This window comes from Papio anubis, chromosome 1, assembly GCF_008728515.1.
Source record: "Papio anubis isolate 15944 chromosome 1, Panubis1.0, whole genome shotgun sequence".
NCBI lineage: Eukaryota > Metazoa > Chordata > Mammalia > Primates > Cercopithecidae > Papio > Papio anubis.
Window position 1 is genome coordinate 117,810,616 of NC_044976.1, and position 26,833 is coordinate 117,837,448.

At 42.9% G+C, this 26,833-nt stretch overlaps 2 protein-coding genes and 1 pseudogene across 3 annotated transcripts; 2 read left to right on the forward strand and 1 right to left on the reverse strand.

The window, feature by feature from the left end:
* Nucleotides 1-870: 870 nt before the first annotated feature.
* Nucleotides 871-10,774, reverse strand: LOC108581154 (annotated as a pseudogene). The gene has a single exon (XR_001893053.3). The product of XR_001893053.3 is annotated as a glyceraldehyde-3-phosphate dehydrogenase pseudogene (transcript).
* LOC100998789 (26S proteasome regulatory subunit 10B) lies at nt 10,772-12,312 on the forward strand. The gene has a single exon (XM_009216676.4). It carries the CDS (start codon nt 10,778-10,780, stop codon nt 11,945-11,947), a length of 1,170 nt encoding a protein of 389 aa, XP_009214940.2. The 5' UTR covers nt 10,772-10,777; the 3' UTR covers nt 11,948-12,312.
* A 4,293-nt stretch (nt 12,313-16,605) lies between these two features.
* Nucleotides 16,606-24,455, forward strand: LOC100999145 (3 beta-hydroxysteroid dehydrogenase/Delta 5-->4-isomerase type 1-like). Its single transcript, XM_009216688.4, is given in 3 exon segments — nt 16,606-16,750; nt 20,431-20,595; nt 23,635-24,455. Coding segments are annotated over 3 exon segments (1,131 nt in total).
* The last annotated feature ends 2,378 nt before the right edge of the window (nt 24,456-26,833 follow it).

Below are 26,833 nucleotides of genomic sequence, written 5' to 3' on the forward strand. Positions count from 1 at the left end.
ATTGACAAACAGAGGATTCAGTAAGAAATAAAAAAAGAGATTTTGCTAAAGCCTTCTCCTTTCTCACTTTGAAGATCTTGCCTGGAAAGACAGCCAAGTTGAGCTCATATAACCCAAAAACTCTGGCCCTAGTTCTCCCTGTATGGTGGAGGGGATGGCCCATTGTTCCTTACTTCTGGAAACTGGCTCTTCAAGTACATTTCAGATACCTGGGATCCTACTCACATCTGTGCTATAGATGGGAAGAAAGTTGCATCTCCTTGGCAAACAGCTTTGGCCTGGGCAATGATCCCAGCCTCTCATTAGTATGGGAAACTTTCCAGTATTTTCTTTTTTGTGGTCACTGTTCTCTTCTATTTCCTTCTATGTATTAGTCCATAAGCACTAAGTTTCAAAAGCACTAAGACATTCTGGAGTCTCGATTGTTCACTCATCCTTCCACTTCTTTATTCAATAAACATGTATTAAGTTCCTATGATGTGTCAGATGTGCAAATTTTTATGGTAATAAAAAGATGTATGAGACATAGACACTTTATTTAGTCAAACACTCAACAATGTTTGAACATTTGCTCTGTACAATGTGCTAAGGATCAATAAAGGAGTAGTACAGTTTAAGACAACAAAACAGGCCAGGCGCAGTGGCTCACGCCTGTAATCCCAGCACTTTGGGAGGCTGAGGCGGGTAGATCACGAGGTCAGGAGATCGAGACCATCCTAGCTAATACGGTGAAACTCCGTCTCTACTAAAAATAGAAAAAATTAGCCGGGCAAGGTGGCGGGACCAGTAGTCCCAGCTACTCGGAAGGCTGAGGCAGGAGAATGGCATGAACCCGGGATGCGGAGCTTGCAGTGAGCCGAGATCGCCCCACTGCACTCCAGCCTGGGCAACAGAGCAGACTCTGTCTCAAAAAAAAAAAAGACAACACAACAGAAACAAACTCTTCACTCCACTGGCTGTAACACCTTTTTACAGAGATCTTCATGGTACAATTTCTTGAACAGGTGTTGTTTTTGAGGGTCACTCTCTCCACATTTTTCTTCTCTTCCTCAACACACAAATGAATTGTGTGTTGGACTTTCCAGTTGAACTTTCAACCCAACTATTTGTGTAAATTGCTCTTATAAATCACTTACAATTTTGCCAAAACCAATAATCAATTATTTTACTATTGCATTTGATGCGTCAGCAGCATCTGACATAGTGGACAAAACTCTTCTTGAAACACTTTCTTCACCTGACTTGTACAAGGCCATCTCTTTCTAATTTTTCTCCTTCCTGCCACCAACTCCTACTCACCATATTTATCTGGCCCCTCCTTCTCTGTTCAACTTCCAAATGTTGATATGTGTATTCCAGGATTCAGTCCAGAAACTTCCCCTGTTATCCATGAATATTCTTACCCTAGCTTATTTAAACTACTCCTGTGCCTTTAAAACTTATTCTATGCTACTCATGTCCAAATTGACCTCTCTAGGACTCAAGCACAAGGGGTGTAATTATCCTAAAGTAACCCAGGAGTTTAATCAGCTGGCCAAGGAGAGGAATTTTCCTTTTCCCATCATGAGGGGCTGTGCCTACTATAGCTCCCTGTAGAATGGGTGGCTTTCTCCCCTAAGAAAAGGGAAGCCCTTTGCATGAGCCCCAAGGACTTCAGGCGCCGGGTAGTTGATTTTTCCAGATGATCTTGTGAACAGCTGGTGCCTAAATCTAGACTATTTCACACCAAAAGCCTGTGTGCTCCTCCATTGATAAAGCTGCGTCCTTGTGCTTACATGATAAAAAATTTTAACAAGTGAGACTAATGTTCCCACACTGGAATGCCGACTCCTATTGTGAGCCCAGCATTTCCTGACCATTTATGCATCAGTATTAAATAGGAGGATGGAGAAATCACACTGTCTATTCTTTTTCTGATCAGTAATCTTTGTGAGCTTTCCTAATACTGCATATTTTTTTTCTGAGCACAGATAAGGGACTTTATTGACAATACATGACAAAGTGGGGTTCCCTAGGCCCCTCCCTCTTCAAGGGGTCTGCATGGAAACTGTGAGGAGGGGAGATCCTCAGTGTGGTGGGGGACTGAGTGTGGCAGGGACTCCCCAGCAGCTGAGGGCCTCTTTTTTCCCCTCATGTTCTCGCTGGGGCTGGTGGTCCAGAGGTCTTACTCCTTGGAGGCCATGTGAGCCATGAGGCTCACCACCATATTGCTGTAGCCAAATTCATTTTCATATCAGAAAATGAGCTTAAGAAATGGTCATTGAGGGCAATGCCAGTCCCAGGATCCAAGGTAGAAGAGTGGGTATCAATGATTAAGCTGGAGGAGACAACCTGGTTCTCAGCGTAGCAAAGGATGCCTTTATGGGGACCCTCTGATACCTGCTTCACCGTCTTCTTGATGTTATCATACTTGGCAGGTTTTTCCAGATGGCAGGTCAGGTCCATGACCAACATGTGGGTGGTGGGTACATGGAGTGCCACACCACTGAAATTCCCATGCAGCTTATTGATATACTTGCTCACAGCCTTGACAGTGCCAGGAGATGCAAGGATGATGTTCCTTTGAGCCCTGCAGTTTTCATGCCACATTTTCACAGAGGGGTCATCTACAGTCTTCTGGGTAGCAGTGATAACGTTGACTGTGGTCCTGAGTCTTTCCACCATATCAAAGTTGTCATGGATGATCTTGGTCAGAGTTGCTAAGCATTTGGTGGGAAGCATGTTTTAACACCATCAAGAAGCATAGATGATGATCATGAGGCTGTTGTCATATTTCTTATGGTTCATGCCCATCACAAACATGGGGGTGTCAGCAAAGAGGTTAGAGATAATGACCCTTTTAGCGCTCCACTACAAGTGAGCCACAGCCTTCTCCATGGTAGTGAAGATGCCAGTGTACCGTATGATGTACTTAGGGCCAGCATTTCCCTATTTGATTTTGGTGGGATCTAGCTCTTGGAAGATGCTGGTGGGATTTCCATTTATTAAAAGCTTCCTGTTCTCAGCCTTGGTGGTGCCATGGAATTTGTCATAGGTGGACTCATACTGGAATGTGTAGACCATGTAGCTGAGCTCAATGAAGGGGTCATTGATGGTGACAATATCCACTTTACCAGAGTTACGAGTACCCCTGGTGACCAGGTACCCAATAGGGCCAAATCCATTGACTCTGGCCTTCACCTTTACCATGGCGTCTCAGGGATGTGGCTGGTGCTGCACAAGAAGATGTGCTGTCTGTTGAACGGGAGAAGCAGAGAGCTGCAGCATATTATTTAATCCATAGTTATCATATTGAGAAATTCTTCACACACTCTGATGCCAACAGGTGTGGTGACTTGGATGGGCATCACTTGATATAGCAGGCTGACATTCCCTGAGCATGTGGACAGTTCAGTTGTCTCAGTGTCACTTGTTTAAAAGACAATCTTTTTCCCTATTGAATTTACTATTGTCAAAATCAATTGGCCATATGAATTTAGGCCATTAACTCACACATAGGCAAAAATTCCCTCAAAATAAATTGTAGGCCTAAATTTAAGGGCTAAACTATACACTTCTTAGGAGAAAACATAGATTAACATATTCATGTCTTGAATTGGCAAAATCCCAACTTTTCCTGGTTAAAAAATAGTTGAAAAATGAAACAGGATCAAAACTAAAAATGTTGGCATTTAAAAACCACCAATAAGAAAATGAAAAGATAAACCATAGACGGAGAAAAATAATTTTCAAATCATATATTTGATAAAGGACTCGTGTTCAGAATATGAAATACTCTTACAACTAAGCAACAAAAAGATAAATAATCCAATTTTTAAATAGGCAAAATATTTATATAACCATTTCATCAAAAAGATGTAGGAATGGCCAATAAAGTACATGAAAAGATGGTCAGCATCATCAGTCAGCAGGAAAATGTGGATCAAAACTACAGTGTGACACCACTTCTTACCCACTAGAATGCTATAATAAAAAAGGACAGTAACACCTGGAGGAAGTGAAATAATAATGATCTGGAGAAATTGAAATATTCATGCATTGTTGATGGACATGAAACCATGTTGGAAACCAGTTTGACAGTATCTTAAAATGTTGAAGATACATTTACCAAATGTCCTAGCACTTTCACTCCTAGCTATCTACCCAGAAGAAAAAAAACCTATGCCCACACAACACATGAATGTGAATATTCATAGCAGCTTTATCCACAATAGTCCATAAAGTGGAAACACATCAAATATCTATCGACTGATAAATGAATAAACTAATGGGAGCTATCCATACAATTTAATAGGATTTGGCACATAAAAGGAATTAAATATTGATATGTGCTGCCACATACATGAACCATAAAAGCAAATTAGGCTTAATGAAATAAGACACATACAAAAGACCACACATTACATGATTCCATTTCTATTGTCTCCAGAAAAGGCAAATCTGTAGAGTCAGTAAGTCAATTAGGGATTGCCTGGAGCTGGGGACTGAGAAAAAGTAGTGGTGATTGATGAGCATGAGGGATTTCTTAGGAATAATAAAAATGTTGCAAAACAGGATCGTGATGATGGTCACAGAAGTCTAAAACTGTACTGAAAATAATTTAACTGCACACTTAAAATAAGCGAATGTTATGTCAATTATACTTCAGTGAAGCTGCTTAAAAATAAAAGAAATTTAGTACTGTGGCCCCCATCAGTCTTGCCCTTTGTTTAATTTCTCAGTTTCTTTAGGGCTTTTATTTATTGGTTCCACTCAGAGACTCCAAGAGACACTGGCTGAAATCTGCAGCCTCCAGAACACTCAACAGCTGAAGGAATGTGCAGCCCCATCCTTAAGGCGATGGGGATGTGTAAGGTGCACTCTAGCATGTGCTACAGAAGACAAAGTTGTGTGATGCACCTGCGTGGTTTCAGAGAGCGCTCCACAAGTCTTGGCAAGATCTATGGCCTGTAGCTATCAGAGAACAAGCTGCTACATCTTGCCACACAGGGCCAACCTTTTCTAGGCAAGTGGGTTTGAAGCATTTGTAGTCAGGTCCCAAGTAGCAGTTGAATGTCTACAACATGGGAGGAGGGCAAGACTGAGAGTCAGGTTTCAAAGCAAATCATGTACAGAATATTACTTTCAACAACTGCAGAAAGTATTCTTTTCAAGTGTTTATGGGATGTTCACCAACACAGACCCTGTTGTGCTGCACCATAAAACAAGTCTCAATATATATCCAAGGATCAAAATCATACAGGGTATATGCTATGGCTACAATAGTATTTAATTGGAAATTCAAAACAATAAGATATCTAGAAAATTCCCAATTTTAGAAAACAAGCAACATACTCTGTTGGTATGGGTTACTTGGGTCAAAGATAAACTCACAAGAAAAAATTCAAAACATCAGTAACTGAATGATGATAACCCATCAAAATGTTGGACACAGCTGACATAGTGCTTAGAGAGAAATTTACAACTTTAAATTCCTGTAGTGGAAATGAGCAAAGAACTAAAGTCAATTATATATGCTTTTATAATAAGAACCCTGAAAAAAAAGAGTAAAACAACCCCAAAGTTAATAAATATAAGCCAATAATAAAAATAAAGAAAATCATGGAATAGAAAAATGAACAAACAATAGAGACAATCAATGGTCAATTCTTCTGTACTCCATGCACAAAAATTCAGTTCAGAATGATTTTATATTTAAATATATATCCAGAACCACAGAGATCTTAGAAGAATAAATAAGAAAATGTAGGAATAAAATGAGAATTCTGTGGGAATAAAAATTAGAAAGCAGTTGCTTACCAGGAAGATTGGGGGTAGGGCAGGGAATTAGCTAAGAACAAGCATAAAAGAACTTTCTGCACTGAAGAAAATGACCTATACATTTTTTGGGGTGCTACTTACATGGACATATATAACTGTCAAGGTTCATCAAACTGAACACTTGAGATCTGGGCATTTTATTGAATATAAATTATACCTCTCTTTTTAGGTAGAGGAAAGTGTCTTGGAGAGCTCATGGTGGTGAAATTTGGGCAGTTCTCACGCATATGCTCAAGGAGCGTTCACAGCATCTTCAGTTCAGAAATTTGCTCAGAATGGTTTTGTACCCAAAAATATGGGAAAATTTCAAACATCTATGATAACAGTCATTCAGGCATACAACCACAAATCCCCACTCTTCTGGTACAGTGTTACAGGCCAAGAAGAATGAGGGTTGTGACCAACTCCGTATACCACTGGAGGCTATATGAGCAAACAGAAAACTGTTCTCATGAAAGCAGGATGTTGGAAAACTGACAAACTACATCTGCCACCAGAAGGGGTGCTGAGGGCAATCATGCCCCCAGTGCAGTGTTCCTTGTGATTATCTGTAGAAACATCTGAAGCCTATTGTACAAAGAAGCAATTATGTGTATCTGGGATAAATCGAGCAGCTGACCAGCCATTACCTCTCCCTCCCTGTTCTTTCTACCTAATAAATACAAAGGGCTATAGAAGCTCAGGGCTGCCTTTGCTCACTAGAAGCAAGGAGGCCCCAACCCCTTGTTTTAAAAGATATCCTTTTGTCTTTGTCTTCATTTCTGCATTTGTCACCCTTCATTCACCCCATAGTAACTGACAGTGACAAGTGGCGCCTGGGACAGGGGCGTGAGTAAAGAAGGTGTGCTGGAGCAGAGAAAGTGAAACTGACAAGACGAACGAGAATCCCCAGGAAGAGTCTGCTGGCAGATAGAAGGTCAGTGCCTTAAAGAGGTACTGGGATATAAGGTCAGCACCCTAAATAGGTTCTGGGGTATAAGGTCAGTGCTCTAAAAAGGTACTGGGAGCGGGATGTTTTCTGAATCAGGGTAACATGGGGCAGAATGTTTCTATTCAGGAGCAACATTATGTGCATTTCCTTAAAGTTTTACTTAAACAATCTGGTGCTCAGGTTAGTTCTCAAACACTAAGATGCTGCAGGAGGTTATGCATAACCCATGGTTTCCACAGACAGGTACTCTTAATGCAGAAAATTGGGACAGAGCAGAAGAAGGATTAAAATGGGCTCATCAAAAAGGTCTTAAAGTTGATCCTTCTGGAGTTTAGTCCGTACTGTCCTCCTGCCGTTCTCTTTCTTATTCTGGTAGACAGCAGGAGTCAGGTTCTAAGTCTAAAAGTTTGAAAGAACATTTTGTCCCCCACCCACAGCACCAATTGAAAATAAAAAACAGGAGGAGAAGGATAAAAATTGGCCTATATCACCCCCTCCAGTAGCAGAAACATCTGTACTGCCTCCTTCAGTAGCAGAAATAGAGACCCCAATACAAAGAAATTTATGCTCTGCTACTATTGCTGGAGAGCCCTTAGGACCTTGCACTTTTCCCATTTCTGTAAGGCCCAATCCAAATAATCCACAGCAGTTTATTCATGAACACACCCCACTAGAGTTTAAGTTGCTGAAGGAATTGAAAACTAGTGTAGTTAATAATGGAGTACAAAGCCCATTTACTTTAGGATTGCTAGAATCTATATTTGGCGCTATAAGCCTTCCACCATTTGATGTAAAGCATTTGACTTGCACTTGTTTGTCTGCTGGTGCATACCTGGCATGGAATTTAAATTGGCAAGAACTGTGTGCAGACCAGCCTGGACAGAACTGTGCTGCTGGACATGGAAACATTACAGAGGATATGCTGTAGGGTAATGGCCTTTATTCAGACCTAGAACATCAAATGGCACTCCCAGACGCTGCTTATAAGCAGTGTGTGTTGGCTGCTAAACATGCCTGGGCCACAATTCCAGAGGAAGGGGTCCCAGTACAATCTTTTTTACATATCATGCAAGGATCACAGGAGCCCTATGCACATTTTCTTGCAAGATTACAAGAGGCAGTGAACTCAAACATGGATTGTAAACGTGCACTGGCACCTGTGAGAAAAAACTTGGGAAATTTTCTCAAAGCTTGTCAAGATGTGGGAACTGAGCTTCATCACTCTATAATGATGGCTCAAACAATGGCCAATTTAGTGGTGGACAAATCTAAAAAAATGCCAAGGGGCAAATCCTAAAATGGGAAAATGTTATAATTGTGGAAAAATCAGACATTTAAAAAAAGAATACCATCAGACCTCTGGGCAGAAGGGATCTTACAATGCAGCTCCCCTATCCCTACCAGAAAAAAACACCAGGACTTTGCCCTCATTGCAATAAAGAAAATCACTGGGCTAGTCAATGCTGCTCAAAATTTCATCAGAATGGCACCCCCCTGTTGGGAAATGAGAAGGGGGCCTGAACCCAGGCCCCACAAACAATGAGGGCATTCCCAGTCCAGGCCACAACCCCACTTCAGGGAGGGGTTTCTGGAGGAACATTGATTCCCTATTCCCAGAAACACTCAGAAATGCAGGGCTCGATCTCCCAGTCAGAGAGAGGGTTATGTTAGTTGGAGAAGACAAACTCACCAAGATTCCCACTGATATTTGGAGACATCTGCCAACAGGATATATGGGATTAATTTTGGGCAAAATCTGTCTTAACTTACAGGGAATTACTGTAGTCCCAGGAGTTGCTGACTCTGATTATGAGGGAGAAATTCAAGTAGTAGTAATGTCACAAGACCTTTGGGGTTTGAACTGGGAGAATATATTGCTTAGATATTGTTTATTCCCTGCAAATTGCACCCTTCCCCACAAAAGGAAGAGCAAGGAATTCAAGGATCTGGGAGTACAGTTAGGAGGGAAATTTATATATCACAACCCATAGCATCTAATAGACCCACCTGTACAGTGAAAATTAAAGGAAAGAAGTTTTATGGGCTTATGGATATGGGAGCTGATGTGTCAGTAATATCTAAAAATAATTGGCTCCCATCCTGGCCCTTACAATTAACTTCTACATCCCTAGTGGGAGCAGGAACAGCTCAAAGTGTTTAACAGAGTGCTGAGATTTTACCCTGTCTTGAACAGGATGGACAGTCACGTACTTTTCAACCTTATGTTGCAAATATAGCTGTTAATCTATGGAGTAGAGATGTACTTACAGCATGGGATATGAAACTTACAAATAAAACTATTGACAATCCAGGATTTAAAATGTTAAAGAAAATGAGATATCAGAGCTGAAAGGGCTTAGGAAAGTCCCTACAGGGAAACCTTGATCCTATATCTATAACTGGGCAAGGCTAGGTCATCAGGATTTCTGACAGGGGTGATTGATATTTCTCCTCCACCCCCTGGTTTGCCACTAGAGTGACTGACTGACAAACCTGTATGGGTGGATCAATGTCCCCTATCTCAGGAGAAACTCACTCAACTCCATCAGCTAGTAAAAGAGCAATTGGATGCAGGACATATTGAAGAGGCAGTTAGCCCCTGGAATTAACCAATATTTGTAATTCCAAAAAAAAGTCAGGAAAATGGCAATTGCTACATGATTTAAGAGCTATTAATGCACAGATTAAACCAATGGCTGCATTACAGTAAGGTCTGCCACCCTCAGCAGCCATTCCAAGGGATTGGCCTCTTATAGTTACAGATCTTGAAGATTGTTTCTTTACTACACCCTTACATGAGAAGGATAAGCCTCGATTTGCCTTCTCTGTGCCTTCTATTAATCAAAGGGAGCCTGTCTCTTGTTATCAATGGAGAGTTTTACCCCAAGGCATGCTTAACAGTCCTACGCTATGTCCGCATTTTGTAAGGCAGGCATTAAAGGAGCCTTAAAATATGTTTCCTACGGCTTACATCATTCATTATATGGATGACATTCTTTTGGCCACTCCTAAGGAGTTATTACACCAATCGTTCAGAGAAACAAAACAGACTTTAATTAAATGGAATCTCAAAATAGCTCCAGAAAAGGTGCAAACAACTTCCCCATACCAGTACTTAGGCACTACTGTTACTAAAAGAAGTGTTCCACCTCAGAAAGTAGTTCTCTGTAAGGACAGGTTGGAAACCTTGAACAATTTCCAATAATTTTTAGGGGATATTAATTGACTGTGCCCAATGCTAGGTATCACTTCTAATAAACTCAGACACCTTTATTGGACCCTCCAAGGAGATTCTTCATTAGATTCTCCTCGGCCTCTTACTAAGGAGGCAGAAGCTGAATTACAGTTTGTAGAACAAATCCCTCAGTAGAGACATGCCTCCTGGCTACAGGTGCAAAAGCCTTTGCTTCTGTTTATTCTTCCTACTGCCCATTCTCCAACAGGACTTTTGGGCCGGTTCATAGACGAGTCCGTAATGGTAATAGAGTGGCTCTTTTTATCCAGTCAGACAGTAAAATCTTTACAACTTTTTCTTTAATTACTCAACATATAACAATTGGTAGGCATAGATAAAAAATGCTTACTGGATATGATCCAGACAAAATTACTGTTCCGTTAGATTCCCAACAACAGGTTGCAGCATGGGAAATGTTGACTGCACGGCAAGTAGCTCTTGCAGATTTTGTGGGAATAATAGACAACCACTATTCATCAGACAAAGTTTTGCAATTTTACAAACTTCACCTTTTTATCCTCCCTGTAATTACTCATCACAAGCCTATTCCAAGAAGCCAGACTTATTTTACTGATGGCTCTTCCAAAGGCCCTGCAGCTATTTATGGACGTAAGCGTACTCAAACAATAAAAACCTCTGGAGTTTCAGCTCAATGCTCAGAATTAACAGCAGTTATTCAGGTTTTATAGCTCACTGCTTCAACTCCTATTGTCTGTGATTCAGCCTATGCTATAAATGTAGCCAGTCGCATTGAGACTGCCACTATTAAAATGACCCTAGGGCTTCTCATCATGGCGGACCCTAGAGATAAGGCGCTTCAGGACTGCCGCAAGAAGCTGCTTGAGCACAAGGAGATCGACGGCCGTCTTAAGGAGTTGAGGGAACAATTAAAAGAACTTACCAAGCAGTACGAAAAGTCTGAGAATGATCTGAAGGCCCTACAAAGTGTCAGGCAGATTGTGGGTGAAGGGCTTAAACAGTTAACTGAAGAAAAATTCATTGTTAAAGCTACCAATGGACCAAGGTATGTTGTGGGTTGTCGTCGACAGCTTGACAAAAGTAAGCTGAAGCCAGGAACAAGAGTTGCTTTGGATATGACTACACTAACTATCATGAGATATTTGCCAAGAGAAGTGGATCCATTGGTTTATAACATGTCTCATGAGGACCCTGGGAATGTTTCTTATTCTGAGATTGGAGGGCTATCAGAACAGATCCGGGAATTAAGAGAGGTGATAGAATTACCTCTTACAAACCCAGAGTTATTTCAGCGTGTAGGAATAATACCTCCAAAAGGCTGTTCGTTATATGGACCACCAGGTACGGGAAAAACACTCTTGGCACGAGCAGTTGCTAGCCAGCTGGACTGCAGTTTCTTAAAGGTTGTATCTAGTTCTATTGTAGACAAGTACATTGGTGAAAGTGCTCGTTTGATCAGAGAAATGTGTAATTATGCCAGAGACCATCAACCATGCATTATTTTTATGGATGAAATAGATGCTATTGGTGGTCGTCGGTTTTCTGAGGGTACTTCAGCTGACAGAGAGATTCAGAGAACGTTAATGGACTTACTGAATCAAATGGATGGATTTGATACTCTGCATAGAGTTAAAATGATCATGGCTACAAACAGACCAGATACACTGGATCCGGCTTTGCTGCGTCCAGGAAGATTAGACAGAAAAATACATATTGATTTGCCAAATGAACAAGTAAGGTTAGACACACTGAAAATCCACGCAGGTCCCATTACAAAGCATGGTGAAATAGATTATGAAGCAATTGTGAAGCTTTCAGATGGCTTTAATGGAGCAGACCTGAGAAATGTTTGTACTGAAGCAGGTATGTTCGTAATTCGTGCTGATCATGATTTTGTAGTACAAGAAGACTTCATGAAAGCAGTCAGAAGAGTGGCTGATTCTAAGAAGCTGGAGTCTAAATTGGACTACAAACCTGTGTAATTTACTGTAAGATTTTTGATGGCTGCATGACAGATATGGCTTAATAGAAAAATAAAGTTAAAGAAAATAATGTATGTATTGGCAATGATGTCATTAAAAGTATATGAATAAAAATATGAGTAACATCATAAAAATTAGTAATTCAACTTTTAAGATACAGAAGAAATTTGTATGTTTGTTAAAGCTGCATTTATTGCAGCAAGTTACAAAGGAAGAGTGTTGAAGCTTTTCATATTTGCTGTGTGAGCATTTTGTAAAACATTGAAAGTTGTTTGAGATAGTGGTATAAGAAAGCATTTCTTATGACTTATTTTGTATCATTTGTTTTCCTCATCTAAAAAGTTGAATAAAATCTGTTTGATTTAGTTCTTCTACAAAAAAAAAAAAAAAAAAAAAAAAAGACCCTAGACCCAGAGCTGTTTAACTCGTTTCAAAGACTTCAGCAAGCTATTCACTCTCGTGCTGCTCCTTTTCATATTTCTCGTATTTGTTCTCACACACAACTTCCTGGGCCACTATGTTTAGGTAATGACAGAGCAGGTAAACTGATTGGTTCTATATTTCAACAAGCTCAAGCTTCTCATGCATTACTGCATCAAAACACTTCTGCCCTTACTCATATGTTTCATGCACCTCACACCCAGGCTCAAGCTATTGTGCAAGCCTGCCCCACTTGTCAGCATGGCCCTGGTGATACACCTGTAGAAGGATGTAGCCCACGAGACTTAGCTTCAAATGAAATCTGGCAGATGATGTTACACATGTAGCAGCCTTTGGCAAACTTAGCTATGTTCATGTGACTATAGATACTTACTCTCATATGGTACATGCCACATGTCAAACAGGGGAAACAGCTGACCGTGTCCAATGACATTGTTTATCGTCATTTGCCCATATGGGGGTGCTTAAACAAATAAAAGCTAACAATGGACCTGATTGTGTTAGTCACGCTTTTCAAAATTTTTTACAGTTATGGGCAATCACTCATAAAACAGGAATTCCTTACAATCCCCAAGGACAAGGCATTATAGAATGGGCACATCAAACATCACAATGTATTTGAAAAGACAAAAAGGGGTAGTAGGAGACCAGCTACCACCTCAAACAAAATTACATTTAGCCTTATTTACTTTAAATTTTTTGACTCCTGGTACAGATAATGAGAGTCCAGCAGAACAATACTGACAAATATTACAGGGAAAAAAGAAAGTTTACCAAAGGTATTATGGAAATCCCAGGAAAAAGGACAACAGCAAGACCCGGTACATTTACTGATGTGGGGATGAGGGTATGCTTGTGTTTTTACAGGTGATGGACAAATCATGTGGGTGCCCTCAAGATGTGTGCAATCATGGAATGGGAGACTGGAGGGACCCATGGATCCCAAATCTGGGCCTGGTTCCCCCAGGATGAGCCATGAGCCAGTTGAATCTGAATGCAAAGACAGAGCAAGGGCCAACCAGAGTCACACAGACATCAACCCCCATAACATGGGGACAGATCAATAAAATCACACAGGAAGCTGAGAAACTGCTGGAGCATCAGGGTCAGGCAAAAACCCCTGACTCCATGTTTAAGGCCATGCTAGCTGTAATATCCTATGCAGTATGTTTTCCCTGTGTAGAGGCAAAGGCATATTGGGCATATGTTTCCACCCGCCCAGCAGAATGACCTGTACTCTGGAGTGACACTCCTCCTGAGATATATCATGATCAAGGAACACGGGCACCAGGATCCCTAATTCCCCCTGACATAGAGCAATTAGACTCTCAGAACAATGGTATCAATTATACGGCTCCTTTGGAGGGACTTCCTTTATGCATCACCCAGGATACATCACTCAATCACAGTTGCCTTACAATTCAATCCCAGGCATGGTTGAGTTACCATGGAAAATATATGTACCTATTAGGCCTTAGCTCTATGAATATTACTGGTATAGCTACTAATCACTCCTGGCCCAATTGCCCAAATTGTATTAATTATACAGAATGGGCTCCCTTTGATCATTCTAACCCCCTCCTTGGACCCAGTGTCTTGGCCCCCTAGCTAGACAACAGTCCATGCTAATGGAAGACATTATTGACTGGGGTCCCCGTGGTCATTTTGTTGGGAGAGATGAGCATCAGACCTCATGGCAAGAACTTCGCTGGCACTGGTGGTGAAACTTTAACATCTCTTCACTACACCATCTTGGGATTCAATCCCAATCTCCTGTGCAAATTGCTTGGTACCACGAAGGCTTTAGCCCACGTTTGCCTCAATGGCATTATCAAGGAAAGAGAGGTCCAATTCAGGAGTCGATATGGAAAGCAGCAGTCCCATTTATGAATAGCAGCGTTTGGGTGAGAACACTATTCAATACTAGTAACAGTACTAAATGCAGGTCTAATGTTACCCTTGTAGAAAATATTACCACTCAATTTACAATTTGTGTTTTTAATCCTTATGTTTTTCTAGCAGCAAAAAAGGATCAACTCCAGATGGACAATGCCCAGTTGACTTGTGATTCCCGTCAACTGTATCATTGCCTTAATCATAGCACAATACAAACACACAGTATATCCACCCTAATAATTCTAGGTCACATTCCCAGATTACGAGTTCCTGTAAATTTGTCGGAGCCTTGGGTGGCCACCCCCACATTACATCTCATAAAACTCTTTTTAACTCAGCTTACTCGTGGTGCTCATAGAGCCTTAAGCATGATAATTTTTGCTATAGTCTCCTTAGTTACATTAATAACCTCTGTTGTGGTGTCCTCAGTATCAATGCACAGCTCCATTCAAACAACTCAATATGTAGAAAACTGGACTTGCACAGCCGACCAGGCATGGATGCTTCAAAATAAAAGTAACACTGAGATACAAACAGAAGTGGCAATGTTAAAGACTACTGTTCTGAGCTAGGAGAACAAGTAGAAAGCTTGCAGTTGCAGCAGGAATTGCGTTGTCATTTTAACCATACTCATATTTGCATGACCAATTTGGAATATAACAAAAGTGAATATCCATGGGACCTTGTAAAGGCCCATTTACAGGGAGCTTTCACATCCAATGTTGCTTTTGATTTAATGATTTACAAAGTAAAATCCTTAACTTGAATAAGCAGACTCAAGTGTTTCAGCCCTCTTTAAAAGCTTGAACAGAATTCCAACAATGTTTAGAAAGCCTTAACCCTTGGAACTACTTCAAACAGCACCTCAATGCCTTTTTTATAACTCTTGGATTAATGTTACTATGTTTCTGGGGTTTTTTTATTCATAGTCTGCAATATCAGCTGGACCACCAAATGGCAATTGAGAGCTGCACAACCTGCAATTACCTTTATTCAATTAATGCAAAAACAAAAAGGGGGAGATGTTACAGGTCGAAAAGAATGAGGGTCATGACCAACTCAGTATACCACTAGAGGCTATTTGAGTAAACAGAAAACTGTTCTCATGAAAGCAGGATGTTGGAAAACTGACAAACTACATCTGCTGACAGAAGGGGTGCTGAGGGCAGTCACACCCCCAGTGCAGTGTTCCTTGTGATTATCTATAGGAACATCTGAAGCCTGTTGTATAAAGAAAGCAATTATGTGTACCTATGATAAATCAAGCAGCTGACCAACCATTACCTCTCCCTACCTGCCCTTTCTACCTAATAAATACGAAGGGCTGTAGAAGCTCAGAGTTGCCTTTGCTCACTAGAAACAAGGAGCCCCCTGACCCCTTGTTTTAAAACATATCCTTTTGTCTTTGTCTTCATTTCTGTATTCTCCCCACGTCGTTCATGCCATAGTAACCAACAGCGACAGTACAGGCCATATAATTAAGTGACTATCACTAGATAGCCTTCCTTCAATGATGTTCTTCATCTAGAAACCCAGAGTTCTCCAGGGTAAAATGGCAACTGAGGTTTTGGATATATTGAGTAAGAAAGAAAGTCACCTCCATAAAACTTAGTAATTGGAGCTGTCACCACTACAAATTTCTAAACTTTGCAAGACTGCAGCAGGATTTCAAATGATACTCTGAGAGAGGAGAGAATGAGCTCATGTGGATTTCCCTCCAAATGTATTTACTGCACAAAGTCAAAGTTCACATTACACTTGGAGATTTCTCTCAGTCTAGTTTAAGATCACAGATTGTGGATCCCAGACAACTGGTATCAACACACCAGTGTCCTGTTAAGGCTAAACCTAAGACTCTTTACCACACTGCAGCCTTAGAATTGGACTTCTCTTCCTGTTCCTGGGAAGAATTAGAGATATATATATTAAAGGTCACTTTTCTTCTGAGAAAAGGGATGCTGGAAGAGACAGGAGCAATGAGTGTGTGGCAGGAGTTCAAAGTGATAAGGTGAAAGCCAGGAGCCATAGAGCATAAAGCTCCAGGGCTGCCTTAGGGGATGAAGTGACCAGCACCCTGGCTCTTCTGTCCAGCTTTTTAACAATCTAACAGTCAGAGTTTCTTTATTTTCTTTCAGCTACTCCTGGAAATGGTGAAGACATGGAATTTTTGCAAAAAAATGGTGTGGAGGAAAATAAAGCCTCTGTGTGAGTATATAACCATTTGACCTCTTTTTTAACCCTCTCCAGGGTCACCCTAGAATCAGATGCTCCCCAGCATCTTCTGTTTCCTGGAGTGTGTTGTCTGCTACTTTGGATTGGCCATGATGGGCTGGAGCTGCCTTGTGACAGGAGCAGGAAGGTTTCTGGGTCAGAGGATTGCCTGCCTCTTGGTGGAGGAGAAGGAGCTGAAGGAGATCAGGGCCTTGGACAAGGCCTTCAGACCAGAGCTGAGGGAGGAATTTTCTGGTAAGCAAACTTGATTCATGGGTGTGTGGCTCCATTTTAAACTCTGCATGGGTGTGGGGAGGTGGACGTTTTCTAGCAAGTTACAGAAAGTTGTAGTCAAATCTAAGCCAATCCCACATCCACAGTCATCATAAAAAGAATATTAAATAGTATAAAATGGCATAGTGTGAAAGACACTGGATGGGGTGTCCAGAGACTGGATTCTGGCCCTGACCCAGAACTTGAGAGGCAGCCACTTTGGACACCAGGCCCATTTTCTTCTCATCTAGAAAATCCCACAACAGTTATTTTTCTTGTCTACAACTGTTTTATGTTCTGAAGCTTTTTGTCTTGGCAATTGCTTTGCAACATTCACAAAGGACGCCATTGACTTGGAGACCTCACCAGTGGGTCCCTGCCTCTCTAGACCTCCCTGAGCTTTGTTTTGTTTTGTAGTATCCTTGGCATCTTTAGTGAAGGCCAAATAAAAAGAAGTGAAGGTATAGGCAAGTATGTAAGTATGTGTGTGTGTGCCAGAAAGCGAAACAGGGAGAGAAAATGAGGGAGAGAGAAAATCAGAGAGAGAGAATGAGAAAGACAGAGAATGCATGAGAAAGAGTGAGAAAGAGAGAGAGGATAAGAGAGAGAGAGCATCAGTGAGAGAGAAAGCTCGTGCACAAGTGCACAGCACAGAGCAGAGACAGTAAGAGGCAGTATGAGGCCAGATATGCCTCATTTCGATTTTTCATATATGGCTTTATTTTTTAACCATTTGTCTCTGTTGCTCAATCATCAAGAAATTGCAGAATTTGGTGTAGCAGATCCTTGTGCAAATAACCCCATGAGGGGTATAAAAGGGGTTGTATCCAACTGAACAATGAACCATCAAGGTCCTGAAACATAAAGCAACTTGCCAAGACCATCTAATTAATGTGTAGCACAGCTCAGACCAGAGCTTCCTCCAGAGGCTTCGTCACTTGACTCCAGAGCTGATGCTTGGCAAAGTGGGTCTTCAGTCTCTCCCTTTGCCTCCCTGGGTGCCCAATTCCCTGTCCTCCTCCCCAACCCAGGAGATTGGGTGGACTGTGTGTCTTCATGTGGGCTCTGGCAGTATAGAGACTCATGACCTGCCCTCAGAGAAGCCCCCACTTGACAACATTCAGGGACCACACCCAACACTCTGTTCCTCTTTTGCTCTTCTCAGACCTCTTCCAATGTCCTCCACCCTCTGTTTTAATGGTGTCTTTCACAAACAAATATTAACACAAGACCAAGATTAAATGTTTGTAATCCTTATGTTCACCAATATTTACAATCTAACATGTAATACCAGAAAAAAGCAATGCTCAGCCTAGAGGAATTGTTCCTTATGGTGAAAAGGCAGGGGATATAACGGATGCACAGTGGCCTGTATGAAGATAAAAACAGAGAATCCTTTCAGTGTTCTTTCTGTGCCAGGCACTGTGCTACATGTTTTACATGTGCTGACTCAATTGTTACTCATAGCAACCCTATGAGATTGTTAATATTATTATCCTCCTTTCTTACAGATTAGGAGACAGACACAGAGAGGTTAACTAACTCACTGGAAGTCCCAGAGTTAGAATATGGCAAACCTGGATTTGAGCCCAGAGAGTCTAGTGCAGCATCTGCACTCTTAAATAGAGTTAGTCTAGCAGCTTGAGGAAGGAGCGAACTATGGCTCCACCAAAAAGTCCCCATTCCTAGTTTCTAGATCCCTGTGAACTCACTGAGGAAGAGCCTTTTCTCTTGGCTTTAGACTTCTTCAACTTTGAAAAGGCAATTCCTTTGAGCCAGTCTGTCTGAAGTTGGCAGCAAAGGGGACGCAGAGGAAGGGAGCAGGAAGTGCAGAGGTGGAAATAGAACCAGAGAAAATTCCACTCTCAGGCTGTCACCCACGTCCTCCCCAGCAGCCTCTTCCCTGCCTCCCCCATTGCAGGGCCTCCTTGGAGTTGCCTGGCAATAGGAAGGGGCTGGGAGTAGACAAAACATGACAGAGGCATCAGGAGAGCAAATGGTCCCATCTGAACCCCTGGAAGGAATTGCTCCGGTCTTGAATTTTTCACTCTGAATTTTACTCTCACTGTTCTTTGGCCTTTGTTGCCAATTTCAGTTGAACTTTCTCAGAAAAGTTTATTTAAACAGCCAGTCCTGTACCTGGTGTACAGTGTACGAGGCTTGGAGGTGGGGTGGGCAAGTTTGAGTCTCCACTAGAAACGTGACCTTAGATCTGTCCCTTAACCTCTCTGATCCTAAGTTTCCTCACCAATAAAGTGGGACTCAGAAAACCTATCTCATGAGATTGCTGTAAAAGGAAATAAGCAAGTTGTGAGTGATATGCAGATTGTAAAGCACAAACAAGCGTAGAGTATTTATCCAAGCTCCATGTACCACAGTGTTCATGGCGTGGGCTAATTCCAGGTGACAACTTTACTGTCAGCACCATGTCTTGGGTATTTCAGAGGAGCCTAAAAACATTAAAGTTGTAACCACTGCCCTCAGTTAGACAGCTGGAATATTAGTTCATTGGTTGCTAACTTTCAGCATTGTTTTCTGCTTTTGATATGTGATAAGAGTTTTTCATGGAAATTCCTCATTTAAGCCCATGCGCAATTCCCTAGTAATGGCTCCACTCTCCTCCCAATTGCCCAAGCAGGAAACCACAGGGGTGATTTTGTCTTCTTTTTCTCTCAACCCAGATCCAGTAGGTATCAGGACCTTTAAGGTAAGGTCTGAAATTCAAACCTGTTGTATCTGCCCTCCTCTGCTTCCACTGCTGGACCCTGCTTCCAGACCTCATCGAAACCTTGGCACAGATACTCTGATTAATCTCTTAATTACCTTACTTTCTCATATCCCCTATTTCAGTCCATTTTATATCCTCAAGCCAAGGTTGACTTCCTACATCACAATTCTGCTTCTGTTTCTCTGTCTCTCTCACTTTTTTTTAATAGGCTTTGGCTGTGCCACCAAGGCTGAGTGCAGAGGAATGATCTCTGCTCACTGCCACCTTCACCTCCTGGGCTCCATTCATCCTCCTTCCTCAGCCTCCCAAGCAGCTAGGACTATAGGCAGGCACCACAACGCCTGGCTAATTTTTGTATTTTTAGTAGAGACAGGGTTTCATGGGGCTGTCCAGGCTGGTCCTGACCTCCTGGGTGCAAGCAGTCAGCCCACCTCAGCCTCCCAAAGTGCTAGAATTAGAGGTGTGAGCCACCATGCTCTGCCTGGTTCTCTACTTATTCCAAATATAAATAAGGGGTTTCTCTGACGTGGTGCTGGAGACCCAAAATCATTATCCCGCATCACCTGCAGAATTAAATTCGAATTTTCCCCCTTACATCCAACTCTCCACAATCACCCTACTCTCTTTCAATATTTTAGTGAGTTTCCCATGACTCTAGAAATGCTTATATTCCAGGTACACTTGACAGCTCATTGCTCAGATTACTTTTCTGAAATGAGATGGGGTAGAAACAAATGTTTGCTCTTTCCCAATAAATTGCTACATATTCTGACTTCTGTGTCTTTTTTTACTTGTTCCTTCCATGGAATGTACACCCTGCACCCCAACACCATGACTCTAACCATCCCCGAACACCTATGTAACATCATCTTTATCAGGAAACTTCCAAGCCAGTTTCAGAAATGTTCCGATCACCTGACCCGTGTTCACACAGAGCTCCAGAACAAGACCAAGCTGACAGCGCTGGAAGGAGACATTCTGGATGAGTCATGCCTGAAGAGAGCCTGCCAGGACATCTTGGTCATCATCCACACCACCTCTGTCATAGACGTCACCGGTGTCACTCACAGAGATTCTGTCATGAACGTCAATGAGAAAGGTACGGTAGCCTGGGGAGGAGATGAAGCAAGGTGGGGGATTAAGGATCACAAAGAAGGACAGGAAAGGAAAAGAAGTCCCTCCACGGAACACCTGCTATGCTGTGAGCCAAGTGTCTGCTAACCACTACCAACTGGGGGAGTTCAAAGCTGCTATCTTCAGCTTTTTACATGAGGAAACCAGTGCTAGAGATGGCAAGTAACTTGTGCAGGGCCCCCCAGGTAAGTAAGTAAGTAGGAGAGTTAGACTTTAAACTCACTCCTGTGTGACTCCAAAGGCTGTGGACACTTTTTCTATTATGGTTCCAGTCAAAAGTTGACTAAACTCCGACTTCAGATTCTTGATATCCAGCCACTCTTTGCCTCTGGGACAGAATCAAACCTTCCAGGTGCCACCACAGTCATCATTTTAAACCTTGTGTGTAGGCTGATGATAATGAAATGGGCAAAATTCCCTTGTCCCCCTCAGCAGGCATGCAATGGGGGTGTGGCTTGCTTCTTCAGTGCCTCACTGCTCAAACCTCTACGGGAGCATACAGACAGGCAGGCTGTGGGACTCCGACACCATGGCAGTGTCTGGGGTGAATGTTTACAGCTCCTGAAACCCCAGTGGGTGTGTGTTACACGTACTCTTTTAGTCTTGCTCATTTAGTTTTGACATCTATAGGTGGCTTGTTTTAACCAGCTAAATTAGACCCTCTACCTTGTCGGAAATTCAGAGGGCTTTCTGTATCTCGGGTTGTTGCTTTGGTTACCAGGGGAATTGGATCACACCTGGGCTGGCAGAATGAGTGCCAGGTTTTGTTGAGTGGAGGTAGCTCTCAGCAGCTGGGGGATGCCAGAAGGGGAGGGTTTTCCCATGGAGTTGGCAGCTCAACTGCCCAACTCTTCTCCGACTGTCCCAGGGAAACCCCACATCACTCTGCTGGGCGGTGTGTTCCTCCTAACGTCCAGCTGCCCGTGTGTTCCTCTGCTGATGTATTCGTCCGTTGATGTGCCCCTTCTGACATCCAGTCCCTTCTGTCTTCTTTTGCCAATCTGCTCCTGTCATTGTCTGGCAACTTGTGTGTGTCCTGCTACGGTCTTGGGGTTTTTTATAGGCACAGAATGAGAGCATGACAGGCCTGGGTGGTCGTGGGAAATGCAACATTTGGGCAGAAAATGCTTGTCCTCATCTACGTCCCTGGGAGTGGAGCCCTAGCCAGGGACTACACCCTCCTTCACCCAGCACTTCCCTTCCCCACTCCCATATCATTTAAAGGGACCACGCTCTTCCCTTCCCAGCACTCCCATATCAAGAACTTTCAGAGCCCTGCTGCCCACCTCAAAGAAGTTTTCTCAAGAGAACTAGCAAAGCTGGTTCACAGTGGTCTGTCAGGACAGAATTATCCAGCACATGCTTTCTCACAATATTTTCTTAACAAAAAGGGTTTCCAGGTGTCCAGAATACACAATCTCTTCAGCTCACCACAGGGCCTGCTCTTACAGAGCCATTCCCAGCCAGGTGTCCAAAGTGCACCTTCATTCAATCCTCATCCCTTAAAGTCTTGATGGTCTTTCTGAATTGCAGCTTTCCAAACCACTTTAAATTCAGACGCATTTCCTTAAGGAATCTTGTCATGCAGTCTCACCATCTGATTCCCAGAGTGCAGTCTCTTCAGCACCACAGCACTCAACCGCGGGCCTGGCCCTCCACATTCAGTCTATTCCGACACCTTTTCTAAAGCAGCTAATTGCTTTTGGGTATCCAGCACCATCTCAATAAAAAATCTTTCCAGTTTCTACTTACACATACCTTTAAGTACCTCTACAGTGCAAGGAGGGTGTTAAGAGTAACCAGTTTTTCATTTGAATTCTTAACTCTCCACAACTCCCAACAACAAGAAATGCGAAATGACAGGGGAAGTGTTAGAGGCATCTGTTTCCTAAACCATTATCACTCCAAGGCTTAGAAAACATTTCACAATGTTGGTCATTTCCCTCTTGAAGGTAAACTACTTCCACATTTTCTCTACCACCAGATTAATTGTTGAAAACATGAGTCTGTCTCTCCAGAAACTCAAATTCCACAGAAACTTTAAACGGGGCCAAGAACTAAAAAAAAAATAAGAATAAAATAAGAAAAAATAATAATCCTTACCTAGGAAATTCCTTCCTTCTTCAAGGGAAGGCACTCCGAGCACCTCCATGAGCTTCACTTCCACACAGCTCAGGGGATGCTGCCAGGTCCTCCCAGTGCAGGTGTTACCAGCAGAGGGCACACTCCTCTCCACAGTCCTCCACCAGGCTCCACAGGAAATGCCAGGGCAGGGTTTAAGGGAAGGTTTATCACCCCCACTTTACATAACCAGGTAAACAGAGTCACAGCCAGAATTGGAAGCAGCTTTCCCAGGGAACACACAATCAGGAAAAGAGTGTGGGTTTCCAACACCTCCCCACAAGCCACTGTTTGCTCAATGACTCCAGGAATGGTCCTTGTGACTAAGTTTTATCAATCCACTCAAAATGAGAAAAACACCAGCAATTGCATGTATATTTAAGAGTATATTTAAGAGTGTATATTGCTTATATACAACTGTGTATGGGTATGTGTGTGACATAAATTCTTCCACTGCCCTTTTCTGCCTAAGGACTGGGACTGCCCATATTCTCAGAATATATCTTCCTGATTTTTTAGTTTTTCAATAACCTACCTTTAATGGTATTGATGTCACATTATAATTTTCAACATCCTTACTTTGCAAAATATAAAGTGATAACCCTAGGTCCTTTGCCAAAATTAAAGTACACACCCACACACACACACACACATTCATACACTCAAAAGTCTAGAAATTCTTGCTCTCCAGAACCCTATGTCAGTTTCTTTTCATTTTAGTGTTTTTCCTATGGCTGTAGCATGGCCCAGTCTCAGTCAGAGTCACAGAAGAATGGACCCCGAGTCTGTTATAACCACTGCACTTGAGAATGAATATCTATGCATGTGGTTGGGGCCCCTTAGTTATATTTCCTGACACTGACAGCATGCTTTTTGTTGGTAGGTACCCAGCTTCTGTTGGAGGCCTGTGTCCAAGCTACTGTGCCAATCTTCATCTACACCAGTACCCTAGAGGTAGCCAGGCCCAACTCCTACAAGGAAATCATCCAGAACGGCCATGAAGAGCCTCTGGAAAACACATGGTCTGCTCCATACCCATACAGCAAAAAGCTTGCTGAGAAGGCTGTGCTGGCAGCCAATGGGTGGACTCTGAAAAATGGTGGCACCTTGTACACTTGTGCCTTAAGACCAATGGTTATCTATGGGGAAGGAAGCCCAATCCTTTCTGCTGGTATAAATGAGGCCCTGAACAACAATAGGATCCTATCAAGTTTCAGCAAGTTCTCCAGAGTCAACCCAGTCTATGTTGGCAACGTGGCCTGGGCCCACATTCTGGCCATGAGGGTCCTGCAGGACCCCAAGAAGGCCCCAAGTGTCCAAGGACAGTTCTACTACATCTCAGATGACACACCTCACCAAAGCTATGATAACCTTGATTACACCCTGAGCAAAGAGTTCGGCCTCCGCCTTGATTCCAGATGGAGCCTTCCTTTAGCCCTGATGTACTGAATTGGTTTCCTGCTGGAAATAGTGAGCTTCCTGCTCAGACCCATTTACACCTATGGACCGCCCTTTAACCGTCACATAGTGACATTGTCAAATAGCGTGTTCACCTTCGCTTACAAGGCTCAGCGAGATCTGGCGTATGAGCTGCTCTACAGCTGGGAGGAAGCCCAGCAGAAAACCATGGAGTGGGTTGGTTCCCTTGTGGACCGGCACGAGGAGACCCTGAAGTCTAAGACTCAGGTTTTAAGGATGATTTAAGGATGACAGAGATGTGCCTGTGGGTATTGTTAGGTGATGTCATCAAGCTCCACCCTCCTGGCTTCGTACAGAAGGTGACAAGGGCACAAGCCCAGGTCCTGCTGCCTCCCTTTCACACAATGCCCAACTTATTGTCTTCCTCATGTCATCAAAACCTGCCCAGTCCCTGGCCCAACCAGAAGCTTTCTGTCCTAATCCTACACCAGAGGACAGACAATGTGATTTGCTTTTTCCAAACCTCAGTGACTGATTCTGAAAAACTGTGGTCCTTTTTTTTTTTTTTTTTTTTTGAGACAGAGCAAGACTCTGTCTCCCAGGCTGTAGTGCAGTGGTGCGATCTCAGTTTACTGCAAGCTCCGCCTCCTGGGTTCATGCCATTCTCCAGCCTCAGCGTCCCGAGTAGCTGGGACTACAGGTGCCCACTACCACAACACCCGGCTGATTTTTTGTATTTTTAGTAGAGACGGGGTTTCACCATGTTAGCCAGGATGGTCTCAATCTCCTGAGCTCGTGATCTGCCCGCCTCGGCCTCCCAAAGTGCTGGGATCACAGGTGTGATCCACTGTGTGAGCCACTGTGCCCGGCTTGTGGTCTCCTTTAACTTGAGGGTCGCTTTTAACTACTAGAGCTCCAATTTTCCTCTTAAATGAGAAAGGATTTCATTTCTTTTCTTTTAAATCTCCTATTTCTTCACACGGTTCAATGTAAAGAGCAACAAATGTTTTAATGCCTAACCTGGAGAGAGGCATGGTTTCTGTTAATATATACTTTCCTCGTTCCTTTTCATTTCCAGGTATCACCATCTTTTACATAGGAGAGTAGCATGAGGCTGGGGATGGGGGGTGGGCAGAGTAGCGGGAGGGTCAGGAAGGGCGGTGAAGACTGAATGAGTTCTGCTATGTTTCAGGCATGTACAACATGACCTACATATGACATATATTCCCTCACTGAATACTCATCAGAAACCCATCAGGTGGGGGTGACTATTCCCATTTTACTGGTGAGGAAACTTGTTCACAGTCACACTAACTGATTAATGGCTAGGCGTTCTACCAGGTACTTGGCCTTGAAAGTCCTTATCTTTCCACGGAATCAGACAGCCTGGACTCATCTTGTCGGTGGTACAGCAGAGCACTGGAGCATGGGGTGCTGATACTTGGGAGAGTCCTAGCTTTTTTTGGGTTACCTCTTTCTTGCCCAGTCCACATGCAGGGGATTCTCTAGAACCCAGGAGAATCCCTGAGGGGTATCTGAAAGAGTTTGCTTGCCTTTCCTAATGGACCTGAGCAGGGCTGAAAGAAACAAAAACTGCATCCAGCCTCTATCAGCTTCAGTGCCAATTTTGTAGAAGGTCTCTAGAACACTCCTGGCTATATGTGTGTTGGCCATTCTGATCATACATAACCCTGCATTTCACCCTTTCAAATCACACAATGAGCCACACCATGGGTTCCTGGGCAAGTAAAGAAAACAAGTGTGAACTTCCCCCAAAAAATACCTTCTACTCAGCCCAAAATTAGAAGTCTACTATCCCACATGCCAAGATTTAATGCCTCTCTCTCTTCTTTCTCCTCTTCTTTAAATCATATCCTTTCTCCCTTTATTCTTCCATATCCTTCGCCTCTTTCTTCCCTCCATCTCCTCCTTAATCACTGGTTCTCTCATTCTTCTCAATTCCCCTGAAGAGAGGAGGCCAATAAAGACAAGTTTGGTGACTTCAGTGATGACATAATCAGTGAAAACACAGTCAAAAGAAACACTGTCAGGGGCATCAGGGACAGAGCTGAACTGAAGCAGGTGTGGAGGTTGCTGTGGGTCCAGAGTGTGGGGACAGAAGCTGTCTCCCTCTGGACCTGGGTGTATCACAGCAATGATGAGAGTCACACCCAACATCAAAATGGCTTCTTTCCTACACGGGAAATTAACAGATCATTAATCAGTTGAATTTGATTACCACAATGGAGTTAGTTTCAGTGTTCATTCTGAAGAGAAAAGGGAACCATATTATGGCCCAGATCAACAGGTTTCCACCACTTTCAAAACCCCAAGGAACAGATAATCAGCACTACCATGAGGGGGGAGTGGCCCCAGGCAGTTGGGTAAGGTGAAAAATGCAACATCCCTCCTTCCCCAGCCGTGCACAAAATGCAAGAGCCAGCATCTCTCCAGCTCTTGTAAGGTGTGCTCACGATCCATATGTTAATGTCAAGTACCATGGGAATCAACGGAGGGTGGTGGAATCAGGGACAAGAGCCCTTCTCCTGGTTTTTCAGCCTAGTGAAACCCTACACTTATGAAACCACCAGGGCAATTTTCACAGGGAAAGGAAGGAAAAGGACAGAGCTCCAACGGGCAGCGAGGGGAGTTCTAAGAAAGAG